The sequence below is a fragment of the Rhinatrema bivittatum genome, chromosome 1 (assembly GCF_901001135.1).
Source record: "Rhinatrema bivittatum chromosome 1, aRhiBiv1.1, whole genome shotgun sequence".
Classification (NCBI taxonomy): Eukaryota; Metazoa; Chordata; class Amphibia; order Gymnophiona; family Rhinatrematidae; genus Rhinatrema; species Rhinatrema bivittatum.
The window spans coordinates 488,502,776-488,530,658 of record NC_042615.1 but is presented as its reverse complement, the minus strand read 5'-3'; the positions used below and the strand labels follow the sequence as shown (position 1 = coordinate 488,530,658).

Sequence of the window (27,883 nt, the reverse complement as noted above, 5' to 3'; positions counted from 1 at the left end):
CTCAAGCAACCACTCAAAATTGAAAACCTAAAATCATCAATCTCCCCTGTCATGCATGCTCAGATCCTAGGAATCACTATAGACCAAGACCTATCATTCAAAATCCACATAACTAACAAGATTAAAGAAGGATTCCACAAACTACTTACCCTTAGACACCTTAAACCTTTCGTTTCACAGGATGACTTCAGAACTGTCCTGCAGCTACTCATCTTCACCAACCTTGACTACTGTAATGCCTTACTACTGGGCCTACCACTCGCAACTATCCACCCGCTCCAAATCCTGCAGAACGCAGCCACCAGAATCCTAACCGGAACAAAGATACATGAACACATTACGCCAACTCTCACATCACTACACTGGCTCCCAATAAAATATCGAATAGACTACAAAGTACTAACAATCATGCATAAATTAATCATAGGACAACAATCCAACTGGCTAAGCAAAACCATCGAGCACCATACTCCAAAACGAGTCCTACGTTCAAACAATAAAGGCCTCCTCAAAATCCCTCCAGCCAGAAACACACTACTAAATACAACCCGTGAAAGAGCTATATCCATGGCCAGCCCCTAACTAAGGAACTCACTCCCAACCGAACTAAGAATGCAACCCAACATAAAAACCTTCAAAAAAGAACTGAAAACCTGGCTGTTCACCAAAGCCTACGCAAACTCACACCATCAACCACACTGCCAGACACCAATGCATACCAGCAACAAGAAACTACAATCCATCCATGATCAACAACATATCCATGACCTCTCGAAATTCTAAAACCTAGCCTAAAAAGCATATTTAACTGCATATTAACTATGGGGCGGATTTTAAAAGAGTTACGCCCGTAACCCTTAAAAAAAAACCCTGCGCGCACCGAGCCTATTTTGTATAGGCTCGGCGGCACACACAAGCCCCGGGACGCGCGTATGTCCCGGGGCTTGCAAAAAGGGGCGGGGCGTGAGCCTCCAGGCACAGCAGCCATTTACCGCTGTGCCCGGGATCGCGACCCAACCGTTGGCTGGTGCGCATAACTTCTTAAACAAAGGTAAGAGGGGGGAAGGTGCGGGGGGGGGGGGGGGGCGGAAGGAAAGTTCCCTCTGAGGCAGGCTGCGCGGCGCGTGCAAGTTGCACAATTGTGCACCCCCTTGTGCACGCCAACTCTGGATTTTATAACGTGCGCGGCTGTGCGCGCACGTTATAAAATCAGGCGTAGATTTGTTCGCGCCGGGTTGCGTGAACAAATCTGCGCCCGCGCGCAGGTTTTAAAATCTGCCCCTATATGTCCAACCTGAAAGCCTGTTTTACTAACCGACTTGTTTTACTCATCCTATTTACTTTCCTACCCAACTACCTCACCCTGTAACCCCATCCTATGTGTATTAGCACATGTTATACCAACTAACCACAACTTATCACGAATTTGTAAACTGATTTGATGACAATATGTTGAAATGTTTTTTAACTAACACACTTAGCAAATTCTGTAAACCATTTTGATGGCGAAACCAAATGATAGTATATAAAACACGACAAATAAATAAATAAATAAATAAAATGTTGTGGAGATCAGTGAAACTAAGTCCTGTTTTAATGCATGCCGATGTGTATATGTTACATAGCAGATTGTGAAAAACAGACAATGGCATGAATTTTGATCACCCTGACATTCAGGAGGGGGAGATAGTTCACTCAGCATTTACTACTACATCTAAAGTGCAACAGCACCCATATGCTGATTTCTGACATTCATTTATATACCACAAAACACTAATGCCCATTTTCTCCTCTCTGCTAGATTCTTTGTCCCCTTCTCACTAACATCTCTTCCTTCCCTTCGGTCTTCCACTTATCTTATCTCTCTCAGGTCCAATTGTGGTTCTCTTCCTCCATCTTCTAGTCTGAGCAGAGCCTCAGCTTTCACTCCCGGTGTGCCACTGCCCATCTTCTTGCACGTTTTGTGGCCTCTGTGGCCTCTCTCCTTCTGCCCTCCATCTGCGTTTGTCCTTTTTCAGACGACCTTTATCCTTCTCCTGCTCCCTGTATGTTACATATCTCTTGCCTCTTCCTCATCTCTATCCTTTCCCTCTCCCCCTACCTGTGAATCTCTTGCTTTTATTCCTTCAAACCTGTGTCAGATTCAGATAGTTTTATTGGCATGGCAATTTTATATACTGCCAAAGTAGTACATAAATAAAAAAATTACAAATGAACAGTAAGAGAAAATTACAGAAAACAAAAAGGAAAATTCGTTGTTTTTAAACTTTTTACTTAACAGATGAGTCACGTTTAAAGAATATAAGAATCATGCAGTCTTTCCATGTAAAGTATACAGAAAAAGGAGAGGAGTATAAGAGATGTAAAAAACATACAAATGGGCACATTACTCACCAAGTACACCCAGTAATAAAACTCAAGAGAGAACATCTAGAACTGCATATATATTCCCAAAAACTTTTCCCAGATTTTTTTTTTTTTAATATTTATCCATCTTCTCTCGCAGGGAACAAGTAATTTTCTCTGTTAATGCAATATCAGTCAGTTGATTCTTCCACTGAAAAATACACAGCACATTCTTCTAATACAGTGCAATATTGAAGTGGGCCTTTGATGTCCATGATCAGATTATATTTCTGCTCTGGTGGCCGGATATAACATATTTTGCCTGTTTCGCCCAGGATTATACTCAATTTTCCTTGCACATTACTCTTATCCCTACCTTCTCTCCTCTGTGTCCCTGCACTGCTTCTCTTCCTTCCCTAATTCTAAACAGCCTCATCAGTGGTCACGCTCTCCATCACAGAGCAGAGAGGTCCCCTGTTCTTTTTAAAAGCCCTACTAGACAGCCACGCTTCTTTTTTTTTTGTTGTTGACAGATTCAGGCCCCAGTGAACCTGTAAACCAGAAGCTCTGCTCAGACCTAGCATTGGCACATAAGAACAAAAGAAACTGCCATACTAGGTCAGACCAAGGGTCCATCAAGCCCAGCATCCCATTTCCAACAGTGGCCAATCCAATATTATTCCTGGGGGAATTCTGTGCACAAAAACTTAAAATTCTGCAAACTTTATATTGGTCAAAATAACACAATTTACATGACAGTCTTTAAGTAATTACATTTTAAATTAATACAGGAAAAAGTTATTACTTAAAGATGCAGAATTTTAAATATTTTGAGCAGAATTTCCCTAGAAATTCACTGTAAGAGTGTCCCTTCCACTCGCTCTCCCTACTCCCCTGGCCACTTTGCCCTCTCAGGCTCCAACACCTCCACCTGCCAGTATCTTTCCCTTCCACCTCTAGGCTCAACCCCTTCCACTCTATTGCCAGTCCCAGAGTTTGACCCCATTCTCAGTACTGCCCCTCACACAGGCTCCCTTTGTCCCTCCCTCTCTCTAATACACATGCACACACCCTCATACAGGCTCTCTCACTCTCTCTCTCGCTCGCACACACACACACACACACACACACACTCATACAGGGTCCCTCTCACTTGCATACACACCCACACAAGCTCCCTCTCTCTCACACATACATCCTCACACAGGCTACCTGTGTCTCTCTCTCACACAGGCTCTGTCTCATACATACACACAGACTAGCACCCTCACATACACACAATCCCTTTTTCACACACACGAGCTCCCAATCTCTCACACACATACACACTCCTTCACAATCTCCTCATATAGGCTCCCTCTCTCTGAAACCCACACTCAAGCATCCCCCCACCCCCTCTTACCTTCCAGGCTCTCACACCCTCCTACTCTCTCCCCTCCCCTCATATAGGCTCCCTCTCTCTGAAACTCACACTCAAGCACCCCCTACTCTCTTACCTCCCAAGGTCTCTCTCCCCCTCCCACCCCCCTCCCCCCTCCCCTCATATAGGCTCCCTCTCTGAAACCCACACAAGCATCCCCCCACCCCCATACCAACCATGCTCTCTCTCACACCCTCCTGCTCTCTCCCCCTCCCCCACATTCTCTCACGGCATGCTGTGAACGGAGCACATCCCACGTGTGCCATGGGATGTGCTCCGTTCGAGGCAAAGATGAAGGCCTGGGCACACCGTTCGTGGCACATGGGGGCCTTCCATCTTTGCCCCGAGCGGAGCACGTTCTGTTTGCGGCACACAGGGGCTTTACCTTTTCACCGTGAACGGTGTGCCCGGGCCTTCATCTTCGCTGCAAATGGAGCGCGTCCTGCGGCACACACAGGACGCACTCAGTTCACGGCATGCTGGGGTCTCCTCTGCTATTTTTTTGCGCAGAATTACCCCAGAACTACAATATGCAAGTACCCAAGTATTAAACAGATCCCATGCTACTAGTGCCAATAATAAGCAGAGGCTATTCCCCAAATTAACTTGACTAATATTTTATGACTTCTCCAGAAACTTGTCCAAACCTATTTTAAATCCAGCTAAGCTAACTTTCTTAACCACATCCTCTGGCAACGAATTCTTCTTCACACAGGTTTGCATTAAGAGACTGATCCAGTCCTGCTTTTGCCCCATTGCATGTATGGAAATGTAGTCTGCTTTTTTTTTTTTTTTTTTTCCTGTTCGTGAAATCTACTTAATTATATCTCCTTATTTTAGTTTTGTCCCATTGCATGCATGATCAGCCTATTTGGATACAATCCAGCACATTCCTCAATATGGGGAATGCATGGGTGTGTGAGAGAGAGAGAGTTGGGTAATTCACTTCCCACTACTGAGTTTATGTACCAAAGGCGTAAGAGTCCAGCGAAGTAACAAGGAGTCCCCTTGGCCCTCTCTCATTCTCTACCACCCTCGCACAGAAGTAGGAAGGACTCCACTTCTGGAGGCGATACCGATTCCACGATGTGCCCGAGCCTCCTTACTCATCTTCCCGTATCAAAACTGTTTTTCAGAAGCCCGATGGCTGCTACCGTAGGTTGGGTTTTTTTTTTTTTTCCTTTTTAAAGAGGCCCCACCCTCAGCTCCTTAAAGGGCCAGCGGCAGAAGCAGGGAGGGTGTGGGACCCGCCCCAGCCTGTAGCACGGCACAGCCCTTCTTGTCACGCTGACAGCAGGACGAGTCAGTCTCCGCCGCGGCTCCCCCTGTTCAGAGCCTTGTGCCACCTTACCCCTGGTGCCAGCATGTCCGACTCGGCGCAGAGAACCCAGTCTCCTGGCTGCATGCAGAGTTTTAACAGTTACGTGAAGACCAAGAAAGGGACTATTCTGGCAGCGGAAATAGTAAGAGACCACTTATTTTATCTCTCTCTCTCTTCGCCCTCATCTGTAAAGCTGAGCTGCCTTAAAACTCGGGAGCGCCCTGCCCTGGCTAGAGATGAAAGCGTGCAGGGCTGCCTGGCGATCGCCGCCAGCAACGGCTCGGGCCCCGCCCTCTCCGGAACGGAGCCCAGGAGGGGGCGGGGCCACCGCGGGGCCCGGGAGCGCAGCTGGCGCGCAGGCTGAGGCCTCGGGCACAAGCTGCTGAGGCCTCGGGCACAAGCTGCTGCTGCTGCCCCTGCTCGGACCTGGGAGCGACCTTTGCTTCAGGAGAGGAGGGGTGAAGATACGCGGGAAGGATGGAGGGCGGGGTTGGAGGGGAGGTGCGAGGGATTGGCCTTGCAGAGCGAGGATGCTTAGTGGGACAGAGTGGGGCACGTTGCAGAAGAGAGGGCAAGGTGTGTGTTGACGCTGATCGTTTATTTAGACTACCCTTGGACGGGAAGACGGTTTAGGAGATCACTATATCCGTAAGTGCCCCCCACAAATAAAGATTGTGCTTAGTCTCCTAGCCAAAGCTGATTTGGGGGGTTCCAAGTGAACCTTCTTTTTGTTTTATCCACGTTTGCGAGAATGGCCCTGAAAGTAGGCTCTATTAGTTATGTGTGAAGCTTCTTGTTCTACTTTTCAAAGTTGACAGCCCCTCATATTGCATCAGAATGTGCAGACTGCCACGTGGTGCTGTGCCACTTCTAGGCACCGCCTGGAAGGGGGAGGGGGCAAGGGCTGGTATTTTGGGCAAGGAATAGAAGACCAACTTGTTAGAAGCTTTTGTTTTTGTATAGTCTCAGGAAATTAAGAATATGTAAACTTTGCCATGTTACGGAGTGCAATCAGTAACTTTTTTTCCTACGGGGAGTGGGGCTGGCTGGCTGCTCACCTCTCTCCCTAGGAAGCGCTTATACTTGCACCCCTCCTTTTTTTCTCTCTCTCTCTCTGTCATTTTCCTCTCCTCCCTCCGTTGCCCTGGTTTCCTGCTTCCCATTAGAAATGTGCCCGTCTCTGTGGTTGCTGAGAGAAAAACTTGGTGTCTTTACGACTCCCGTTTAGTAACAGCTTTTCCTTTACCGAGACCGTCCCAGCTCCTGCCCAGGGCTGAATGCGATGCAAATGGGAAAACTTCTGCCCCAACTTTCTAGTGCACCTCAATCCTGCCCTGCAGTTCGGAGGCTGCCCCCTCCCCGATAGCTCTGTCAGCACAGCACTCCCTGTTACTCCAGTACTTGAGCTCCCCGCCTCCAGCTCTGCAGGAGCACATGCATTCCTGCACTGATTTTATCTTCTGTTTTCTCTAGGTTTTACTCGCATCTGGGGAAGGGAGATGCAGAAGTAGAATTACACACAGGGCTGCACATATAACCAGGGGAAGGGGGCTATACAAACTGCAGCCTTACACAAACATACAGGCGGTGTGGGATAAGTATTTTGGCAGAAGTGACTAACGTCTAAAAGGATTAAATCTGGGGGGGGGGAAGACTGTCACCCTCATCCCACCACATACACACATTACTACTTTGTTTTTCATTTGTATAGTGCTACATAAGACACCAGACCCTGCTTCATAGAGTTTATAAACTAGTTAACATACACAAGTTACAATTCATGAAGCCTCTTTTTATTATAGACAACATGGTTACAATCAACAAAGCTATGGTCAAGGAGAGCCAGGATATTACAATTTGAAAGCAACCTCAAAAAAGCGAGTTTTTAGGCATGGCTTTGAATATAGCCAGAGAGAAGGCATGGTACACCTATGCAGGAAGACTATACTAGGCGCATTGCTGCAATAAGTGAAAAGTGCATTTAGGAGTTGCTGATGGAGGAGGAGGAGGGCCTAGATGAGCTTGGCTGGAGTTTGGGAGAGGGGCATAGGAGAAGATGCAGGGTGAAGAGGGAATAATGCTTAGAAGTTAATCACAGATGTATTGTCCAGTACAAAGTTATCACCCACATCTTGTTCTTTCACCCTGAGTTCTACTTTACAGGCTGATGGAATAATCCGTGCATTAAGAAGCAATGTGCTGGTTTTCAGCACAGTTTTAAATCACGGATTACAATTTTTAAAACTTTGGATGCAGTAAGCTAATAATATATATGCTATAATTTTATTTTTTCCATGTATATTTGTTATAATTGTTACCATGTTACAATTGTTATCATGTTATAATGTAAAATGTATATAGATATTCAGTTATCTGGCAGCAGCAAATCACCACTTAGGCAGATCAATTAGTACTAATCTGGCTAAGTGGTGGCAGAACATACTTTTTTTGTTGTTGTTGTTTTATGTGCCTGCACAGCAGCCCTGGAAACTTAACTCCATCTTTGATCCTGGAGCTTAGTTTCTAGCGCTAAGAAAATCCGGGTTAGGGCCTCTGCATCTCTCTGCATTGGGGAGTGCTGCTTAATGCCCTCGTTTGCATGGGATTTCCATGCCAGGGCACAAGGCAGAACTCGCAGTTTTGAATGCACATTTTGTGAGTGTAAAACTCCTTGCTGCGTCAGCAATATGCGTGTTTGTCTTTTTTTTTTTTTTTTTTAATCAATGATTTTTTTTTATTAACACGTGTGTTTGAATGAGGGTTAAACTGTGAGTTTAGCTGAACGCACCTTTCTGCATGGGCCTGCTGGTTAGCAGGAGAAGCCTGCTGTTCAACAGCAGCAAAATATGTGGTACCCTGCCACCAGGCCAGGGACAATGCGCACTAGCATCAGAGCCCAAGATATGTGCCCAATACTGTGCTTTCTGTAACCTTCCTTGACATTTATTTAATTTGTTCCTCTTATTTTAATCATTATATTTATTGATGCCAAATAAAGGACTCTGACTGAATCTATGGTGGATGGGGGACTGTGTTTCCCACCCATGGGCCCTTCTTTCTCAGGTGTGCAATTGTAGACAGCCGTGCTTGCTTGTCCTCTGTACCCAGCCTCCCCCCTGCCTAATCCCTCCCTCCAGCTGCTGCGGCTGCTAGCCTGGACAAGCACAGCTGCATGGGCAGCCCCCAGCCACTCCCCGCGTCTAAACTTAACAAGCACAGGCTGAGATTTTTATAGCGGGTGAGAAGACCTAGCCAGAGATTTACTGAGCAGGGAAGGAATTCCAGGGCCTCTGAGAGACAAGACAGCAGCGTGTTCTCACACCAGTAGTGTTCTCTGATCCAAATGTGTCACACCGAGATAGACAGACAGCATGTTAAAGCAGCAAACTGTCATGTCAAGCAGCGCTTTTCACCTCTTGAGAGATGTGGAACTAAAGGGCAACAAGCAAGTTGCAGGTGAGACCATTTTTTATTGGACTAATTTAATACATTTGTGACGAGGCTTCCAGGTCAGTGCAGACTTGGCTACTAATGTTGTTTCTGAAATATACTAGTAAATTACAATGGTGGTGCTTGCTTACAAAGCTGGAAAGAAAAAAGACGTGGAGAGGTTGGGTTTATTTGTGTTTGCAGAGGGTTAAAAAAGCTGAGGGAGCCAAAGCAGAAACCATAGCCACAGGGATATGTCTGGTAACGAGTGAGGGAAAACCAACATCCCTATTAACCAATATCCCTTGAGCAGTTTTGTAGTACCCAGGTCAAGAGGTCATGGATGCAGTGATCCTGGCTTGGGTTTCATGGTCCCATTGCCCCAAAGCTGAAAGAAGTCCAGTGGTTACTTACTTTACAATGGGCTCAGTTTAAATTCAGCCCCTGGCTTTTAAAGCCATGCATGACCTAGCGTCTTCTGACTTTATAGACCGACTGTCTAGTTGTGGTCCCCCCTGGGTGCCTCTGCGCTGCACACCAGGACTTGCTTTAAGTGATGGAACTGACTGGTGAGAGGGCCTTCCCCGGGGTTCTCCCCTCTCTAGAGCTGGCTTCCCTTTTGGAAGGCTACTGAAGGCTTGGCTATTCTCCCAGGCCAAGCTGATTATTTTAAACTTCTAACTATATGTGGGATTTAATTTTTATTGATGTGTTGCTTGCTTTTCTCAGGCCTACCAGCTGGTTGTTATGATTCCTGGTAGTAATGGGGGGGAGGTGGATCTTAGTTTGTACTCCTTTTATATCTGAGGTACTGACTTTTTTTTTTTTTTTTTTTTTTAAATCAAAAGAATTGATAAGAAATCCACACAGATAACTGCTAATGACAAAATGGGTCAACAAATGCCTAGGCTAAACTCGAAAACTGGTAACCCAAATATATTAAATACTGACTCATTTTGTTATTGAAAACTAATTAAATTGTTATCTGTCTTGTTGTGTCCCTGCTTTGAGCAACCTGGACAGGTGGTCTATACTTATAAATAAATAAGAATGCCCTCCCCCGCCCCCTCCACCATGGGAGTGTCACCTTGCACTTCTCTGTGGTGTGTTATCTTGAGTCTGTTCAGGTTTATTCTTGTCTTCAGTTTCTGACTCCTTTTCCCAGCCGTAGCTTCCCTCTTCACATTTTCTGCATTGCACAGTTTATGCACACTGCATTTAATAGAGGAGCAAGAATATGATCCCCTCATGCTGCCTGTCTTTTCTCATGTGGTTTCTGTTGAAGCCTGGCCGACTAGTGCTAATGCTCATAAGTTTCAATTTTGAACTAACTGAATCCTTTTTTTGCATCTGTTTCTCATGTGGGTAACTGCAGGGCCCTGTGATTTGAGCTGGCAGAGTCTGTAGCACAACAGTATCTTGCAGGGTGCCTCTCTCTCTTTTTTTTTTTCTTTTTCTTCTTCTTTCTCACCTTTTGTCTGAAGGGTGCTTCTTACTCGTTTTTGCTTCAGATTAGCTGGCACTCGGAAAGCTAGAACAAGAGATGCAGGCAATATATCTGTCGATGACGTGTCCTCCAGTGATAATGGCTGTGGATCTTAGGGTTTTTCTAGCTCTGGGTCACATGTTGCTACAAGTGGCACCTGATCTGTGGTTTTCCTTGCTTTCTACTGTAGTGTCATAAGCGAAGATGCACTTTTCTTGGAAATGGTTTTTGCTTTTTTTTTTTTTTTTGTATGAAGGAGTCCTAAGCCATGACCAGACATATAAGGCCATATGTATGAACTTTTTTTTTTTTTCCCCAGTAAACACAAAATGGGAAAACCCTTCTAGCACATCAGTCCCTCTATAGCTGTGCATCCTGCTGTTCATCTCCCTCAGCTTTCTCTGGGAACACATCACTCCTTTCCCCATCCTTTTACTTTACAAATCCTTAACTTTGAAAACACCACCAAACCATTATTGTAATGCAAGCTGTGATTTCCTCAAAACTGTATATTCAGGTGATTATCCCATCCCTAGATTGTTCGCATTGACACCCCAACCTAAGGAAGGGAGGATAACATTCAAACTAGCTCAGTAAACAGATCTCACCTGCACCTTGTTTTCTTAATCTTTATTTCTACTTTCTTTATTGTCCATGCCAGACCAGTCCAGACAAGTGGGTTATGCCCTCTTGCCAGCAGATAGTGACAAGAGAAGACAAACTCAAAGCTGATTTCATCCCCCTTATAAAGGTCTGGTGCTGCCTTCAGTTCAGTGTTTCTCTGTGTCCAGCAGATGGTGTAGACGTGTGGACGTAGGCCAGGACAGGGACAGCCACTTAAAATCCATTGTAAATTGCAGTTAAAAGTATTTGCAGGTGACCGGTTTCTTCTCGGATATGTCTTTTTTGGTCTATTAATGCAGTGTTTCCAAACTGTCTCCTGGAGGCACACCTAGCCAGTCAGGTTTTCAGGATTGCCACAATAAATATGCATGAGACAGATTTGCATACATTGGAGACCTGATGTATGTAAATCTCTCATGCATATTCATTACAAGTATCCTGAAAACCAGATCAGTTAGATGTGCCTCGAGGAGAGGGTTGGGGAAATACTGCATTAATGTGTCCTGTTAAAGCACAGTGGTTTCTAAGGCATCAATTTCAGGAGTAATTGAAGAGCATGTTGAACCTCTTCAGTAAGAGTCTGCATGTCTCAGAGGACCCGTGCCACCCCGCTCGATGAATCTGTATTTCCAAAAGATAATAGCGCAGTACCCTCTCCTCCATTGCATCCCTGTTCTAAGCACGTCCATGTATGTGTGCAGGCTGGGAGAGGCTACGCCTTGTATGCAGGAGTCCTGATTGCTACTGTGGCTTTCCTCCATCCAGTTTGGGTGGAGCTTTGGTGCGTTCCATTTGTCTGGCATGGATGATAAGGAAGGTGAAATGTACTTACCTGTTAATTTCCTTTCCTTTGGTCCTGCAAGACCAATCCAGAAGCCATGGCAATTGAGGGCTTTCAGTCTGACCGCTACCTAATTTTGAGCTTTATGTAGGGATTCTTGTTCCTGGGTTAATAACCATGGAGTGAAGGGGTTTCATTTTTTTTTTTTGTTTTAGCTGTAGCAAGTTTTGGTTGCAGTGGTGACTTGGACACCAAAACAAAACAGTTGCCTTTAGTTGACTTAGCTTTGATGTGGGATACTGAAAGCAGCATGAACCTTTATAGGGGGAGTGAAGCCCACTTTGGGCTTTTCTTCTCTCTCCATTTGCTGACAGAAGGACATAACCCACTTATCTGAATTGGTCTGGCAGGATGAAAGGAAACTAATAGGTAAGTTTTTTTTTTTTTGTTTAAATTTCACTATTCAAATAGATTAACATGGGCAACAATGCTGCTTGAATCTGAGAGGCAGAGTGACACAAGATGAGAGAGACTTAATGCAGGGATATTTTATTTTGTTGTAACTCTTGTACTTGCTCAGTTCCTTGCACTCGGCCATGAGCTGTCGCACTCCTCCTCACATTCAGGCAGATTCAGCACTGCTAGCCCCTGTTTAGATGCGCATTTTCGACGCGCTATTATTACCCCTTATACAGTAAGGAGTAATAGCGCGTGGAAAACGCGCATCCAACCCCCCCCCCTGAAACTAATAGCGCCCGCAACATGCAAATGCATGTTGATGAGCCTATTGTTAGTCCCGCTCGATACAGAAAGTAAAATGTGCAGCCAAGCTGCACATTTTACTCTCAGAAATTAACGCTTGCCCAAAGGCTGGCGTTAATTTTGGCCAGCACCGGGTAAGTGTACAGAAAAGCAGAAAAAAATGCTTTTCTCTACACCCTCTGACTTATCATAGCTATATTAAGTCGAAGGCCCTAAAAAAAAAAAAAATCTGCCTGTGGATTGGAAAACGGACGCTTAATTTTGCCGGCATCCGTTTTACGAACCCGTGGCTGTCAGCGGGTTCGACAACAGACGCCGGTAAAATTAAGCGTCAGCTGTCAGACTCTCTGACAGCCAACGCTTCTGCCAATAAGGAGGTGCTAGGGACGCGCTAGTGTCCCTAGCACCTCCTTATTAGTGCGGGCCCTCATTTCCATACTGAATCGCACGCCCAGGAGAGTGGCCTGGGCACGCGTTGGGAGAGCGGGTGCTCGCCTCGGAGCGCCGGCTCTCCCGTGCATTTTACTGAATCTGCCTGATTGTGCAGGCCTGCCCTCTCTGCGGGGATCCCTTTTGTGAGGTTTCAGGCAGGAGAGAGACTCCACTGCTGCCTTGGGAGCAGAGTACTGGGAGCTGAATTTTCAGGGACATCTCATAAATAAAGTTTGTCTCTGGCAGGGAGGTGTAGCAAGAGGAAGGCTACACCACTTATGGGCTGGGGTGCTGCATCTGGCAAAAACAAACAAAAAAAATAATATGGGAAACTATTAAAGAAGAAGCCTAAAGTTGCCAAGCGACTCAGGTCAAGGAGGGAGATTTTAGGTCCGTCCTGGATTTCTAACCATCCCCAAGCCGATGCCTTATGGGACCAGCAGTGCTGATTTCAAATGGTAGACTCGGGGAATAGAAATACAGCAGTGCACTATTTATTTTTATTTCATTTTTAAATTCCACTTTTCAGCATTTCAAAGTGGATTGCATTAATTAATTTCCCTATCCCCAGAGGGCTCGCAATCTAACTGCCCGATTCACTAAGGCTTTTCTTCCATTCTGTGTCTATGGGGAAAATACCTTGATGAATCGAGCCCTGTGTTTCTTCCTGAGGCACTTGAGGGTAAAGTGACTTGCCCAAGGAGCAGCAGTATGGTAGGTTGGAAAGACAGGACTGACTAAAAGTCTCCTTCCTTGAACTAGGTCACTTGGAAATTCTGGAGGGCCCTCTCCACTGCTTCCCAGCTCAGTCGTCATGGAGCGTCAGGAATAAGGGGCTGGAAGGCCACAGACTTGGCACAACTCTTCTAATAGCTCGCTCTCATAATAGACAGACTTGCTTCTTAGAACGTGCTCCCTTGCGCCATCCCTTTTTAAAAACTGGCTACCCTACCTGGCAATGTTGGCTTCACTGTGATCCTCCAGGGCCACAAAGTTTATCAGGCTGTCCACAATAAAGATTCATCAGATGTATTTGCGCACTGAGGCAGACTTTTTTTTTTTTTTTTTAATTTTTTAAAATACCGGTAGTATGGTTTCCCCTGAAAACCAGGCCTCCTTGCAGCCCTTAAGAATCAGAATTCAAAACCCTTGAATCCTTTACGACAGGGCTTCCCTAACCTGTCCAAGGGATCTCACAGTCAGTTGGGTTTTCAGAATACGTTCAGTTATTCAGCAGGAGATAAATCTGCATACATTGGAGGCTCAGTATTTGCAAATGTACTACATGCATATCCTAAAAACCTGACTGGCTGGCTGTGGCGTCTCCAGGGAAGATTTGGGGGGGGGGGGAGGCTGTTTTATCCCATCGCCTGCCCCTTTAAGAGCTGGCTGAATTCCTCCTGTGTGTATTGCAGTTGCTATGATAACAGAGCTGCAGCTCCGGCCTGCTCCTTACAAACACCGCCAACAAAGTGCTGCTTTGTCAGCCGCTGCCCACACCTGGTATTTATAGCTCTCTGCCAGATGTGCTTTCTCTGCACCCGGGGACCTTCCCGCTTGTGGAGGAAGCGGCAGACTTACACAGAGCCATCTGACTTACCTTGACCACTTTTTAACACAGCCCAGCTGGCAGCGCCCACCCTGTGGCTCTGTTTGTGGAACCAGAATGTGGGGGCTGCAGCTCCGCTCTCTCTGGAGAGGTGCGGGTATGGATGGGCAAAACGTAAAGGCAGTGATAAAACCCACTAACACCTTGCCCACTCCTCTTCCTAGGGTCTCTGCCTAATAGTTCTGATCTGCTATTGCGCTTCCCGTGATCCTGGATACCTCTCTGTGGCTATCTGTGAAATGGTCTTTGCCATTGTCATCTTCGTCATCTTCATGCGTCAGTTGAACAAGGACCTAAATTTCATTCATTGGCACTGGACTGTAAGTACTCGGTGAGCTGTACATGGGGGGGAGGGGGGGGGGGACGGACGGACTGGGAAATGGTACAGTGATGCTTCATTTGAATGTGATAAGCATGTGCACAATTGCATTGCTCAGGAATGTGAATACTCTCTCTCCTCCCTCTGACATAGGACTTCATTAGAGCAGCGGTTGGATCTCTACTCTTCCTCATCACCTCACTGATTGTCCTGATCAGGATACGTGATGGAGCTGCTATTGCTGGAGGAGTGAGTATTAATTGGGGGGGGGGGGGGGAGGGGCGCTGGGTTTAGAGCATTTAGCTAAAGGAAAGTAGTGGGTCTGATCCTGGTATCAAACATTCCCAGTCTGAATTTACACTTAGGGTCCCCTGCACAAAGCATTGTCCGCATAGACAAAAAAATAGGAACAAGCCTTTAGTTAGCAAAGGGTGTGTGCGTGGAGTAGGGACACCTAAAAAGTGCTCTCTTTCTCTCTGGTTTTGTGTGTCTAGGACCATGCATGGGCCCAGGACATGTAAAGGGTTCCCTCATAGCTGGGGTGTGTGTGTGTTTGCTTGCATCTCCCGCACTGCTTGTTGGACAGGATGTATAAGGAGTCTCCTTAGTCGAAGAGCTTGCTGGTCATATGTGGGTGGGTGTTTAGTGCTATGCATGGGACAGGACATGTAAAGGGTCCCCTCACAGTTGGGATGAGTGTGTTTGTGGCTCTGTGCGTTGGACAAGACATGTGAGGAGTCCCCTCAGTCACAAAGTGCACTGACTTGTTCCTTGTTTAGGTCTTCGGGTTACTGGCAGCAATCCTTTTTGGTTACGATGCCTACACCATCATTCCAGCTATCAAGGGGACACACACCCAGGCTGCTACCGGTAAGTAAACTTCAAAATGACTGGATGAAGTCTGTGGTGGTCATACAGACATTACTATTGATCATTTATAAAGCTCTACTAGACATATATGCAACCCTGTACAGATACACACAAGACAATCCCTGCTCCATAGAGCTTGCAGTCTAGACTAGACAAATATACATGACAAGGAGTCAATGGGACATGTATTTATTGTAGAGAAGTGGTTAGATGTTAAAAACAGCCTAAAAAAGGTGAGCTTTTAGACTGGATTTGAATGTGGCCAGAGAGAGCATAATGCATTGATGCAGGGAATCTATTCCAGGCATATGGCACAGCAAGGTGAAAATTGTGGAGATGAAAATTTGGCATTGGAGGAGAAGGGCTTAGAGAAGAGTGACCTGCCCAGTGAACTGAGTTCACGAGGAAGGGTGGGGGAGCAAAGTGAAGATAGATAATAGGGAGCTGCAGAGTGAAAGCATTGGTAAGCAAGTCAGAGAAACTCGAACTGTTTATGGATGGGGAGCCAATTTAGTGACTTAAGAGAGGGGTTACATGGTCATAACGATGTTGAAGGAAGATAAGCTGTGTAGCTTAATTTTGAATAGACTGCAGTAGAAAACAGTGGTTCAGCCAGCGACCCACGAAGAACAAGTTGCAGTAATCTAAATGGGAAATGATAAGAGAGTGGATAAGCATTTTGGTAGCATGTTGAGAAAGGAAGGGACACATTTTAGTGATGTTATAGAAGAAGAAGTGACACTAGCAGTGTTTTGGATCTGCCTGGAAAAGGAGGGTGATGCATCAAAGATGAACCCAAAGTTATGGGCAAATTGGGAGGTTGAGAGTTCTATCCACAGAGAGAGAGAAAACAGGAGAAGTAAGTTTTTGGGGTAAGACAACATGGCCAAGATGGAATTTTTAAAATTTAAGGTGGCAATGTCAGACAAGCAGGTTGCAATTTGGGACAGGATTCTCTGAAATTTCTGACATAGAGGTAGATCTGGGAGTTGTCAGCATAAAGGCATTGAAAGCCATGATAGATCAGAGTTCCAAGGGAAGAAGAAGAATAGAGAAAAGAGAGGCCAGGATAGAACCAGGAGGCTCACCTAGCGAGAGCAGAATAGCAATGAAAGAAAAACCACCAAAGAATTCAGTAAAAGTACGATGGGAAAGGTAAGAAGAACCAGGATAGAGCCGAGTCTTGAACTCCATTGAGTACAGCACGTCAAGGAGTAAATGGTAATCTGTGGTGTCAAAAAAACAGTGGATAGGTCAAGAAGGATGAAAATCAAGTAAAGGCCTCGACCATGAAGAGATCACTGGTGACTTTGGCAAGAGCAGTCTCTGTGAAATGTGGAGGGTGAAAACCAGATTGAAGTAGAGAATGGCTTGAGCTGAAAGGAAGTCAAGACAACAGAAATGAAACAGCATGTTCAAGCAGTTTGCATGCAAAAGGGAGATAGGATGCATTATCAGGGCAGGTAGGGTCCAGGGAAGGATGGGGTTTTGTGTTTTGTTTTTTTTTTTTAAAGAGTAGTGTGATCACAACATATTTGAAGGAAGAAGGCACAATCACTGTGCCAAGTGATCAATTGAGGATGAGACAAATGGAAGGGATGACTGCAGGGAAGATAGACTTGAGGAGCTGGGTGGGAATGGGGTCAGAGGAACAAGTAGTGAGTTTGGAGGAGAAGAGACAATGAGCTGTTTCCTCCTTTGCGATTTCAGAAAAGGAAGAAAGTGTAGCAGGGGCCAAAGGAAAGGGAGGTCGAGTAGAGAATTCACGATTTATTCTTGGCAAACTTCACGGAAGAAGTCAGCCGTAGTCTGGGCAGAGAGCGAAAGGGAATGGGAAGTGGAAGAAGTTTGAAGATGGATGTAAGTGTGGTAAGGAGACAGTAGGAGCTGGAGGTAAGGGTTTTGGCAGATGGACAAGGGTACCTGCCAAGTATAATAGCAGAACAGAAGGAGGCGAGCATGGATTTGAAATGTATGAAGATAGTAGGAGAACCAGACTTCAGCCAGAGACACTCCACAGACTGGTTGCAGGAACATAAGCAAACGGTGGAGATGAGTCAAGGCTGGGATTTGGCCCCTCTTGCAGGACAGAGGAGAGGTAGAGCAACTGCATCCAAAGCAGAGGGGAAGTGTGGTGTTATACGAAGAAACTGCCTCATCAACAGACTACAATTTTGTAGAGGAGAGAGAGTACTGGAGAGTATTGTTGATTTGAGAGAAAAGACTGCAGAGTGTAACCTGAAACCATACTTTAGAGAAAGACAAAGGGGCAGGGACCGGAACAAAGCATGAGGAAATAATTTGTCCCGGGGAGTAACACAGGTCCTCACAATCGTATTAACACCCAGTTACTCAGCTCTTCCAGCAGTGTGCATTGCATTATAAACCCTTCATACTGACCAATCAGAGCATAGTCAGTGTTTTTTTAGATAAGTGCGGTACATTGGTCTAATACATAATCAAATCAGCTAATGGGTCTGGGGTGTCGGTTCATTGCATTCCAGCACATAGTCAGGGTCCTCTGCTTTCTTTGTCTAAAAACTAATATTCAGGAATAAAGCAGCAATGAGGTGCCCCAGAAAGTCAGTGCATAATACTGCAGACAGTATGCAGGGGGCAATTACTTGTATTTTCCTAAAGGTGTTGGTAGTGATTGGGCGAGGCTGCAGAGGTTATCAGACGATGGTCAGAAAAGCGAAGAATGGAGAAGCCTTAGATAGTTCAGTTGGAAGAAAGGTCTAGATTGAGGCAGTGGCCATGCTGGTGCATGGGAGCAGTAGAATATAGTTTGAGCCTGAATGAGGAGGTTAAGGTGATGAACCTTTAGGCAAAAGTCAGGGGTATGATCACCATGGAGGTTAAATTCCCGAAGCATAAGGGAAGGGAAAGATGGTTCTAGAAAGAAGGAAAGCCAGGAATCACTCTGTAAGGAAGGAGGATGGGATTTATCAAGGGGGATGATAGACCTGAGTGAAAAATGAGATGAAAAGACAAATGGCATGGGCCTGAAATGAAAAAAAAAAAGTTACTTGAGATGGAAGAAAGGGATGCAACTTGTAGGATACCACCACTACACCCTAATGAGCAACGTATGTGGGGAAAAATGAAAACTTCCATGAGAGAGAGCAGCATCAGAAGAAGAGTCTTCAGGAGAAAGCTAGGTCTCTGTCTAAGCAAGACAGAGGTCATGGATAAAGGCAAACTTACTGGCTATACAGTGGGTGTTCTTCTGGAAACATGGAACAAGGAAGAGAATAGGCAAGAAGGAGGGGTATAGGAATAAGGATGAAAGGGTGATAAGGTGAAGAATTCAGATGGGCCTCTACCTGGGAGGGACAGGATTGGGATGGATGTCTCCAGCTGAAAGGAGGAAGAAAAGATAATGAAGAAAAGCAGAGCTACGATGACTGGGCAAGCATAACGTGCTCTTAAGGAAAGAACTGAAGGCTGGATGAGAGCATTAAACAGGGCCAAAGACAGATTGGACAGTGGCCATGATGCTTACAACGGTTTCTAGTGAGAAATAAGACTAGGGGGTGGTAAGTACCTCTCTGGGAGAGGTAGTGGAGCTATAAAATGTTGGGAGAAGGAGGAAAATTATGGCTGATCTGTTTGGGTAAATACTGGGAACAGGAAAGAAGATACAGGGGAAGTGGGTGGGGCTACAGTCAACAAGTCTATTTAAGAACAGGAACCAGCCATGAGAGGGAGGGAGGGACTTAAAACTCCCAGCTGCAGATGGCTAGCACAAAGCTTGCTTTTTGCATGCTCTCTCTTCTCTCCCAGCAAGTGGAGCCACTCCTGTGCTGCTTGCCTTCACTATAAGCACTTATATGACTAATGTAGATGCCAGAAATGAAAGAACGGTGCAAAAAAAACAAACCACTGGGGGGGAGGGGTTAGGGGATGGGAGAGATGCCAGGGCTGGACAAGCTGAAGGGACAATAAAATTCCACCTATCCTGCTCCCATGCCACTGTGTTTCCTTTCAGAGCCTACGGACGGCGTGTAAGAGAGGAGTGACTTGAGAAGAAATGGCACTCGCTGGAAGGCAGGAGAGGATGGGAAGAGGAGGCATGAACTCCTCCTGCTAAAAACTCTGTATATATTGGGAGATCCAGCGCATAGCACTGAACGATTGCTGTCTGCTGCTGTACAATGCTGTCTTCCTGCTCTGCTGCCGCCCCCCCCCCCCCTCACCACACCTTCCACGCTGCGCCCCATTCATCTTAACTCAACTGCGAAAACCGCCAACTCAACACAGGAATCTCTCCCATTCACAGCCTAATAACTCAGTGTCGTCCTCCAGGGCAAGGAACAGTATGAGAGACACAGGACCTGAACTCCAGAGCAAGGAAGCTCAAAGTGTGTGTGTGTGTGTGTGTGGGTGGGTGGTAGGCCTCTTGGCAAGGGTTGAGGTATGTGTGTGCGAGAGAGACCTAGACTCCACAGCAAGGAGGCTTATGAAAGAAATGTATTGCAGGGTAGAGCGTGAGGAAGATGCACTTGAATGGCTTTAAGAGAGAACTAGGATTTTCCTCCAGCACGAGGCGGCTGAAAGAGGATGCTTGAGACAAAGAAGGCATGTGTTTTTTTTGTGTGCGAACATCTGTCTGTGTGATGCATAGAAGAGGGTCCTGGACAGCTGCTCAGTTGGATCACACTGCCCCCGTATGCAGTCTGTCTTCACTTATCACACTTTAAAGGCCCTGAGGTCAAATGTGGAGACACTGTCGTCTACTCCAGGCGAGAGCCACTCTTAATCGAAACAGAATATGATAGCAGATGAGGACTGGAAGGTCCAGCTCCTGTTTAATTTCATTACTAGTCTGATGCTATAGACTCCTGTTGAACTCTGTCTTTCTCTTCACTTTTTTTTCTTTTTGCAACTAAGAATCCATTGTGCTTATCCTGTGCTTTCTCAAATTTTGTTACTGTGTTTGTCTCCGTCACCTGTGCAGACTTGAATCTGTTTTGTTTTCGCACGGGGGAGGGGAAACAGTGACACTGTGCCAAAGGCGGTGCTGTAACCAGTTTATTATAGCCCTAAATCCAAGGGCTCAGATCCTGGTTTGTATTTGGAATCCTTTGCTTCTTTAATAAAAAGCTCATATGCGTGCCCTGCCTGATTGTTACAAGAAGGGTGTGGTGGGGTGGAAAGCAGGACACACATACAATTGAGCCACAAGCAGGAAGTCCTGGTGTTTTATTCCATTAGTGCCCCATTCCCACAATCCTTCCCCAAAACTCTCACATTTGTACAGGTTGAAGTTTACAGTACGTATGGGATGGTCACAATGCACAAACCCCCCCCACACACACATTCAGGAAGGAGGAGAAAACACACCGAGCAGAGCCCACAGCCAGGAGGAATAAATATATGTAAAGTAAGCGCTGGGGCAGGAGCCTCCCTCTCACCACCGAGGCTAAACGTCCTGCAGGTGTCGATGTCCCAGAGCTCCCTCTCCCCCTCCCCACCAGGGTGCCACGTGACCTAGGGGTCCCCACAGATACACCCCCAGGGTGGCAGAATCTGGGGGGGGGGGTCCCCTCTCTTTCTTGTACCACAAAGGTGTCCATGTGTCCCCCCCCCCCCCCCCCCCCAGGGTGTCATGATTCTGGGGATCTATTTCACGTCTGTTGGTGTGGGAAATGATGTACTTGGCTTATATACAAGAAAAAACTGACACATTACAGCCAGCGGAAGGAGGGATCCTGCAGAACATTTAAAGTGAGAGTATAGGATGAAATTTAAATCTTTTCTGTAGCAGCTGCAGCTCCTCGCTTTCTCGTTGTGTAGTTGTCAATAGCTTCCCCTCGGGCCAGACTGCCACTCTTCCAGCACCATCGTGTGGCTGGCAGATTCTCTGCTCTCTCCCTCCACTCACAAGATGGCCCCAGCAGAGCTGTGCTTGGTCGCTTAGCAACCACTGAAAGGCCCTCACCAGCTATAAACTGAGTTGTATTCAGTCATATACCAGCTTTCAGTCAGCAAGGAGAAGCCCGGTCCGGTCTAGTTTTGGGTTTCTTTTTAGAAAAGCAACATCAGTCCACGAGTACAATGGGCCAAAATCAGGACTGCCGAGCTAGACCAGGTTGATAACGTTAGGGCCTCCCTTTCTGCCATGTGCTTCCTGCCTTGATTGTGTCCTATGGAGTTTGCGATTCAGGCTTTGTGGGTTCTGCTTCCTGCCTTTATGGTAGCTTTTGGTTTCCCTAGGACACAATGCAGTTTTTCTCTTTGCGTCCCTTTCGTCCAGCGCGCTGTCTGCTGCCTCCCTTCCTTGCAGGAGAAGCATCTGTGGGAGGCCCCTGTTCTCTAATCGCATTCTGGCGCAGGTGAGGAGGGATGGGGATTGGCTGTCCCATAAAGTACCCCTCCTTCTCCTCGTCAGAAGAGGAAGAGCAGGTAGAGCAAAGGTCACTGTCATGGTGCAGTCTGTGGTAGGTGTTTGAAAAGATTGTCCCCGCTCCTGGTATTTCTCCAGCCTCCTTCCAGGGGGGCGGCTCTCTCCATTTCTGTCCGCCGTCTGAGTGAGAGTGCTGGCCTTCTTGATGCTCATGAAGGTGACCGCTGCACCCTATCCTGGTGCTCCTGTGCTGCTGTGGCCGATTGCTGGGAGGAGGCGGCAGGCTCTGTCCCTCGCACAGACAGGCCAATGGCTCCCTAAAACTAACCCGTGTCTGTCCACGACACGAGCCCTTACCTTTTGGAAGTCCTTTCTCTGTCAGATCTGGCCGCTGAGAGGGTTTGAGCCGCAGGGACGTGGAGAGGCGGGAGCAGGAAGAGCTTGGCATGGCATCTGAGCCCTGCAGTTGCCGTCCTAGTTCGGGCATGGAGTGTCGCTGGGGCCCCCCTCGCTGAAACTGCCCTGGGATGTCATCGTTGTCATCATCATCATCATCATCTGTATACAAACAAAGTAACAAGGCCATTAGCCCTTCCACCTATGGATTCTTCAGAGGAGAATCTAGCTACAGCATTAATAATGAGTCAGCCTGGGGCCTGTGAGCTAGAGCAAACTCAAAAGCCCTGCAGTGGCCTTGCTTGCTCCTCACTCAGGGCTTTCCTATTACTGAAACTTGTATGAGAGGGTGCCACTGTAGGGCCTCGATGAGTGCATGCTGACACAGGCCCAATGCTGACTTCCACTGCTAATGCTGCTGCTGGCACCTGAAGAGCACTGCCATTTGAGGCACTTGTGACCCTCAGCTGAAGGCTTTCTGACCCTATCTAGGGTCCTGACCCACAGTTTGGGAAGCCCTGGGTTAGAGCACAAAGCTGAGAAGTAGGGAAGGCAGGGTTCAAATCCTGCTTCTCCCTCCTCCTTGTCACCTTGGGTAAGTCATTTCACCCTCCACTGCCTCAGGTATAAATTGTAAGCCCTCTTGGATCTACAAACTGCACCTGAATTTGATTTGTAACTCACCTTGAGCTCAGATTTGGAAATGCAAGTATTTAAATCTAAAAATCCAAATCCAGCTGTAATGCTGTCACCCATATTCCCACTCAGACTACCTGTAACGAGCTTCCACATCATACAACACTACCTTGCTGGCTCAGACGAATGGTTCATCAAGTCCAGCAGCCTTTCTTCGATGGTGGCAGTACCTGGGTCCCTTGGTGGTACCTGGCAGATCCAACTGGAAAAATCTATTTCCTGTTGTAATCCCTATAAAAGTCTACCCGCCTCGATAATTGTAAAATGGAACTGACCTATACGTATTGGGTGACTTCCTTGCTCTCACAGTGCATGCTCCTGTCACACATGCTCCTACTCTCATCACAGACATTCACATTCCCAGTACTGTACCAAGCACACCGATGCCACATACACTCGCACTACCAGAACTCCAACGTGCGTACACATGCGCCCTAATTGTACTCGTGCTGCCTTCGTGCACGCTCGCTGCCTTGGTTGCTGCCTGTCTTTGAGTTTTTCGGTGAACTCTGACCCTGTCATGGGCTTGTTAGGGGCAAGATTCTCACCCGCCGACTGCACGGCTTCTGGGCTGGTAGAAGTTCCCCTGGATTTTGTGCAGCGCGGCGACGATGTTCCTTCTGCCGTCTCGGAGTCGTGATGCTCGGCAGCGGTCCTGCTGTGGCTCTGAGGCTCTTCACCGCTCTTGGAGGCATGCGACTCCACGTCGGAGAGCTCACTGGAGTCGTCCTTTGGGTGGGCGGGGTTTCCGTTCTCCAGCGCCGGGGGTCCTCGCCTGCCTCTCGGGTGAGTGGTGCGCAGCTGCTCCCCTGGCAGGGGTCTGATGGAGGCGCTGCTCCAGCTCCGGCGAGCAGGTGCTGAGAGAGGGGGAGGGGCTACACTGCTGAAGGAGGCAGAGCGGGGGGGCCCCGGCGCTTTTCCTGGAAGCGGGTGTGTGGGGATCCTCTTGTGCCCGGCGCCACTGCGCCGGCCCTCTCGTGGGTGCACACTCTGGAAGGCTGAGTCACAGGAGTCTGAGCCTGCAGGGTCCTCACCCAGGCTGCAGGCCCGAGAGCAGAAAATCTGACCCTGCTTAGGCAGGAAGGGCTTTCCCAGGAGAGGCTTCTGGCAGCGCGAGCAGCTGAAGCAGCGGTCTGTGGCATGCCAGTGCTGCCCCTCATATGCCATCTGTCCTTGGTCGATCCCTGAAAGAGGGGAGGGGATTGGAAAGACAGAGAGGGAGGAAGACAGACCGCTTTAAGCTGGCATAAGCAAAGGGAAGACCTAGTTTGCAACTCCTGGCACAGCTACTGGAAACCCACAGAGGGCAACAGGATCCATACAGAGCCTCCAATAAGCTTGCCTGGCAATGGCACCCCTGGTGGTCAGAATCTGCATGCGCAACAGAAAGGCAATAGGGAGAGCAGCGCATCAACAGCCGACTGCCGGTGAAAAGAGCACCCAAGAGGCTGCCTCGGTCTGTGCTGCTCTCGGGCACGAGGAGAGAGGTGCTCTCTCTCAGTCTGTGCTGGTTTTGGAAACAGAGAGGGGGCACCCACGCAGTAATCTGTGCATTACAAAAACTGTGCGTGCTGGATTTCAGTACCCATTTTTGGTGCACAGATTACACATTTTTTAAAAATCCCGATGCAGTAAACGAATGCTATTCTGATCCATCAGCAGTTAAAAAAAAAGAGTGCATGGGCTGCAAAATGTGCGTTCGTCAGAGGCCAAATGCGCATTTTGACTCGGGGAGTGGGCGGCGTCCCTTGAAACACATATTGCTGATCTCCACTTAGCCGGATAAGTCCATAGTTATCCGGCAGCTGCTAACAACTTAACAACTGGCTGGCTTCGAAAATTTTGTTGTAGTCTGTCCCATTTTGTTTTTTTGGCATGGGCACAACAACGCTGGAAACTTTACTCCACCTCTGACCAGTAGTAGTTTCCAGCGTTAAAACACCCAGGTTAGGGCCAGAGCAGGTTTCTGCAGCGGGGAGTACTGCTCAGTGCCCTCATTTGCGTGGCTTTTCCTTGCTAGGGCGCTGAGCAGTACTCACATTTTGGAACGCACATTTTCTGCCTACCAAAGTCCTATTTTCCCTGCCCAAGACGCATCGGCAATACGTCCTGGGCACAGAAAATACCCGTTCCGGGGCAGGGTAAAGCCACGCGGTCGGCTGAACGCACCTTTCTGTATTGGCACGTTATTCAGTGTTGCTGTCACAGGGAAAGGGCGTTCAATCATTCTGTGCACAGGGTCAGCTCCCCATCCTCCCCCCCCCCCCCACAACTCTCTTTCATGATGTCCCCCCCCCTCCCACCACACACACACACACGCAAACACAAGGCCTCTTTCCTTGCACCGCTGTGCAAAGCGACAACCACCACGTCCTCCACTGGACCCCTGGCCCTTGACACTGAGGTGCAGCCGTCCCCAGTTCCTTTCCCTTCGTGTCACTTGCGTGGTGTGCAGCCGTTCCCCTCTCCTCCACCATCTCCCGGGCCCCGCCCCTCCTACCGATGTGCAGTCCGCAGCTGTCACAGTACTCTGCATAGAGAGACTCGTAGCAGTGACAGCAGTAGGGTCGGCTCTCTCGCATGATGTAGCGCTGCCCCCCCAGCGTGCTCTCGCACTCAAAGCAGCTGAAGTGCCGCATGTGCCAGTGCCTTCCTTCTGCCTCCGTGCATTCATCAGCAAAGATCACCTGGAAAAGAGGAGGGGGGGGGGCTAGTGAGAAGAAGAACTGGGTGAGGTGATGCTGTAACCCCTCTCCCCCCACCGGCAGATGGAGAACCCGGAGTACTTCAATAACCCTTAACTTGCAGAAACACCACAATTCTGGGAGTGTGCTCGGGTTGCTTTCTTGGCGAGGGAGAGGTTTATTGCGGCAGCTGCATGGAGCGGGGTGAAAAAGCTCAGGCGATTAATAAACCTCTGCCCCTTGAAGTTATTTTGTTTATACACACTTCTTATGTACTTCTGTTACTTCTCTTTTATTGTTTATCACACCCTATGTTCAAGTTTTTTTTTTTCTTATATGCAATTTTATCTGAGTTTGTTAGTTTTTCAATTTGAACCTCGAACTTCCATATGTCTATAGAGGAGTTGATTCGCCTAGCTGCAGGCCAGATGTGCAGGCTATTCGGGAAAGCCACAGAATAAAAATGTTTCCTACTCCAAACTGGAGCAGGGGCTGCACAAGAGACCAAACAGAGCAAAAAAAAAAGGCATTTAATGACACATTCTGGGCCTGCTCGACTCCAAACAGCATCAGCCGCCTCATTTCCCTCTGCTTGAACCTTATTATTCCTTTCCATACATGCGAAATCACTACCCCCCCCAATAGTCCATGAGACTATAACAAGAGATCAGCCGGAGAGGACGCAAGGAAGTTTAGCTGAGGAGAAAAAGAGCAGACTGCTGCTATCTGTGATTAGCTGAGCTGCTACCACAGGCCAGGAAAGTGAGAGCATGGCTCATTGCTCCCCTGGAAACTTCAACCCACATTGCTGCAGGCTGAGAGGAGAAGCAAAAAATGGGGGGAATGTTATGGCCATTAGAAGCCTCAAACAATGCTGCAGCACATCTGGCAGAGGTAGAAAAGAGAGGGGGCCAATCACAGCCCTCATGAGCCATAAACTGCATTGCTGAACATTGGGAGCTGTGGGGAATAAAAGGGGCAGATTGCAGCTGTCAGAACCTTCAGCAATCACAGCTGCAAATTAAGAAAAAAAAAAGGAGAAAGCAGGGTGGTCACAGCAGCGAGGAGCATTTCTCACCACTACTGCGTATCCACCACTGCTGGATTAGCCTAACAGAGAGAGAGAAGAGGACAGCTGCACTGAAAAATGTGAGTAGAGTGGCTGAGAGGAAGAAAGGAGGAGAGAAGGAGGGAGAGAGGAACCCATGATTGACCTGGTTAAGGGGAGTGAGAGCGGATGGCAGCCTATCAGGGGAGAGAGGACCACCAGAGACAGGAGAGAAAAGGAGAGGACCCCAGGAACCATGCTGGACCAGAAGTGGGAAGAGACAACTGCCAGGGACCAAAAGATAGGGAGAGAAGACCACCATGGTCCAGGAAGGAGGAAGGGAGAGATGGTCACTAGGGATCAAGAGGGAAGGAGGAAGAAACAATCTCCAGTTGTGGATATGACATTAAACACAAAAGTTACTTAGGGGGACACACAGACATATAGAGCCTATAGAAAATGGCAGAGAAACCGCAGTGAACACACTTGGACCATGACATCAGCATGATGACAAAGGCAAGAAGCAAAAAACGCCTGCTCAGACTTCTCTCCACGGCCTCATTTGCACACTCTCTAGAACACTTATTCACCCCAGCTCCCTAGGAAACACTTATAGGTCAGAAACCAAACTACCAATACCTTAGCAAGCAGCAAAATTCAAGAAACTGTTGGCATGTGTGCAGAAGTAAAAAAAAATATATATATATATATATTTTTTTTTGTTTTTTTTCCCCCAACTACCTGTTCTTTGTTATGTCTTTTTCATTCACAGTTGTCTTCTCCATGAAGGGACAGCATTTACCGGACACAAGCATGGTTCCCGCTAAGCTGCGCACACAGGTCATGAACCCTGCGCACTTATAGCATGCAAATAAAATGGCATAACAGCATATCTGTTTTTACCATATCATTATGCTTTGCTATAAAAACATTTCTATTTAATACTGATTGCTTATGCCATAGCCCTAAGTGATGAACAAGGTAAAATGGAAAGTAAAATTCATAATAACATTTACCAAAAGACATAACAATGAGGATCAAGGCGTAAGGTCCTTAATCACAAAGCCATGCTAGCTCCACTGAATAGCATTATTGTCTATGGGCACTCAGCCAAAGGCCTGCTGGAACAGAAATGTTTTTAACATTGACAAATGTTTTCAAGCAATTCAGAAGTCACAGTGCTTCAGGAAGGGAATTCCAAACCGTGGGAGCTGTGACCAAGAAGGCACATTCTTTGTTCTCGCCAGTCGAGCCTATTTGGCAGAAGGGGTGTCAGGAAGGCCTTTCTGTGATGACCTGAGTGATCGTGTT

The 27,883-nt window shown here is 47.3% G+C and overlaps 2 protein-coding genes across 4 annotated transcripts in view; one reads left to right on the top strand and one right to left on the bottom strand.

Moving 5' to 3' along the window:
- Nucleotides 1-4,969: 4,969 nt before the first annotated feature.
- Nucleotides 4,970-20,515, top strand: PLP2 (proteolipid protein 2). Its single transcript, XM_029608048.1, has 5 exons — nucleotides 4,970-5,229; nucleotides 14,375-14,530; nucleotides 14,683-14,778; nucleotides 15,309-15,399; nucleotides 19,391-20,515. The coding sequence occupies exons 1-5, from the start codon at nucleotides 5,131-5,133 to the stop codon at nucleotides 19,408-19,410; spliced, it is 462 nt and encodes a 153-aa protein (XP_029463908.1). The 5' UTR covers nucleotides 4,970-5,130; the 3' UTR covers nucleotides 19,411-20,515.
- A 60-nt stretch (nucleotides 20,516-20,575) lies between these two features.
- PRICKLE3 (prickle planar cell polarity protein 3) overlaps nucleotides 20,576-27,883 on the bottom strand; it is a 98,347-nt gene continuing 91,039 nt past the window's right edge. For 2 of the 3 annotated variants that reach the window (XM_029608020.1, XM_029608035.1), the window contains exons 7-9: nucleotides 25,341-25,527; nucleotides 23,389-24,024; nucleotides 20,576-22,306 (exon numbers count right to left, since the gene is read on the bottom strand). In XM_029608020.1, the coding sequence (XP_029463880.1) occupies nucleotides 21,615-22,306; nucleotides 23,389-24,024; nucleotides 25,341-25,527 (1,515 nt within the window). In that variant the 3' untranslated portion in view covers nucleotides 20,576-21,614. The remainder of the gene's footprint in view (nucleotides 22,307-23,388; nucleotides 24,025-25,340; nucleotides 25,528-27,883) is intronic. The other variant, XM_029608029.1, reaches the window with a different exon arrangement.

Excerpts from the sequence above, each read along its gene's own strand:
- PLP2 (XM_029608048.1), top strand. The coding sequence starts at position 5,131 with ATGTCCGACTCGGCGCAGAGAACCCAGTCTCCTGGCTGCATGCAGAGT. Across the intron at positions 5,230-14,374 it reads CTATTCTGGCAGCGGAAATA|GGTCTCTGCCTAATAGTTCT; the intron begins GTAAGAGACCAC and ends TCCTCTTCCTAG. Across the intron at positions 15,400-19,390 it reads ACACACCCAGGCTGCTACCG|AGCCTACGGACGGCGTGTAA; the intron begins GTAAGTAAACTT and ends GTTTCCTTTCAG.